Source organism: Erythrolamprus reginae, chromosome Z (assembly GCF_031021105.1).
Source record: "Erythrolamprus reginae isolate rEryReg1 chromosome Z, rEryReg1.hap1, whole genome shotgun sequence".
Classification (NCBI taxonomy): Eukaryota; Metazoa; Chordata; class Lepidosauria; order Squamata; family Dipsadidae; genus Erythrolamprus; species Erythrolamprus reginae.
Window position 1 is genome coordinate 144702466 of NC_091963.1, and position 1484 is coordinate 144703949.

At 39.7% G+C, this 1484-nt stretch overlaps 1 gene segment (V, D, J or C); it reads left to right on the forward strand.

Annotated features, from left to right (window-relative positions):
• The first annotated feature begins 767 nt into the window (after positions 1 to 767).
• On the forward strand, positions 768 to 1208 carry LOC139154289 (immunoglobulin heavy variable 3-48-like). The segment is given in 1 exon segment: positions 768 to 1208. A coding segment is annotated over 1 exon segment (441 nt).
• The last annotated feature ends 276 nt before the right edge of the window (positions 1209 to 1484 follow it).

Here is a 1484-nt window from a genome sequence, read left to right on the forward strand (position 1 = left end):
ATTTTCTCTTTCTGGATTTTTATTCTTCCTTTCTTTTTTCCTTCACCATTTCATTTTCTTTTTTCCCTTTCCTTTCCTTTTTTTCTTTCCTTTCCTTTTTTCCTTCCCTTCCCTTTCCTCTCATTGTTTATCAGACTATTAGTTTCTACTTTCTTCATAACATTTCTAATAAACCCCTCACATATTGTATGTCTCTCTGTGTGTCTGTTTTAAATGCAAATCCTTGCTATCAAACCATACTTCTGCTTTGCCAAATGCCACCCAACCTGACTTTGTTTAGAAGTCCAAAGAGATTTTTTTAGTATAATTCAGTCTTCAGAGAGATTGTGCATTTAGTGCAAACTTAATGCATGCTCATCATATGTTAACTTGAATCATTTCTGAAAAGTGATGAACATTTTCAAGGCTTTGGTTCAATTGTTCTAGTTAAAGGATGCCTTCAGTTTACTCAAGGATGGAACATTATTTAAAGATTTACCTCCCTTTGCAGGGAGTGTGCAAGCAAAACCAGGAGGTAAATGCATTGAGAAGTCATTTGATCTCAAGCAATATGTAAATTGAGCCACAATTTCCCCTTTAATAGACAGTTGGTTTTGCTTTTAAGGCTACACCCACCAGCACATATTTTGAGCACTTTCCCAAATCATTTCCTATCGATTCTTCTCCATTCATTAGAGAAAGGCAAAATGAACTCGTGGCTGAAGTTGGTGTTCTTACTTGCATCCCTTGGAGGTAATTGTTTCTCTGTACATAGAATTTTCTTCAATATGCTTCTCTTGTACACAGGAGATCTCACTGAAGCCCTTTCCTTTTTAGGTGTCCAGTCACAAGCCCAGTTGGTGGAATCCGGAGGGGATGTGAGAAGACCTGGAGGGTCCCTCCGTCTCATGTGCCAAGCCTCTGGATTCACCTTCAGCAGCTATGGGATGAACTGGGTGAGACAGGCTCCTGGGAAAGGACTCGAATGGGTCGCATACATATATTCTTCAGATCTTTACTACTCTGATAAAGTCAAAGGACGCTTTACCATCTCCAGAGATGATGCCAAAAGCCAGGTGTATCTGCAAATGAACAGCCTCAAACAAGAGGACACGGCTGTCTATTACTGCGCAAGAGACACACTGAGAGGAAGTGAATCTGAATCTAAGCAAAAACTGCCCATTTCACATAGGTCCTTGGGGAATTTCTTTGAAAATGTAGCATTCTGACAATTTGGTCCCTGCCTCCCTGTTTCACACAAGGGATCGCTGTGTTAGAACACACAGCTGCATGGCCATCAAGGACATGGAAATCAAACCACTGTGTACAAATAATATCTCATTTCCAAAGCACAGCTTTTCCATCTGGTATACGTAAACATTCACCAAATTGTTCTCAAGAGAATTCCATTTATCAAAAGAACATAAAATACAGATTGGATGGACACAACCTTATAGATGACCCTCACTCTGTTAAGGACCTTAGAGTACTCATCTCTAATGATC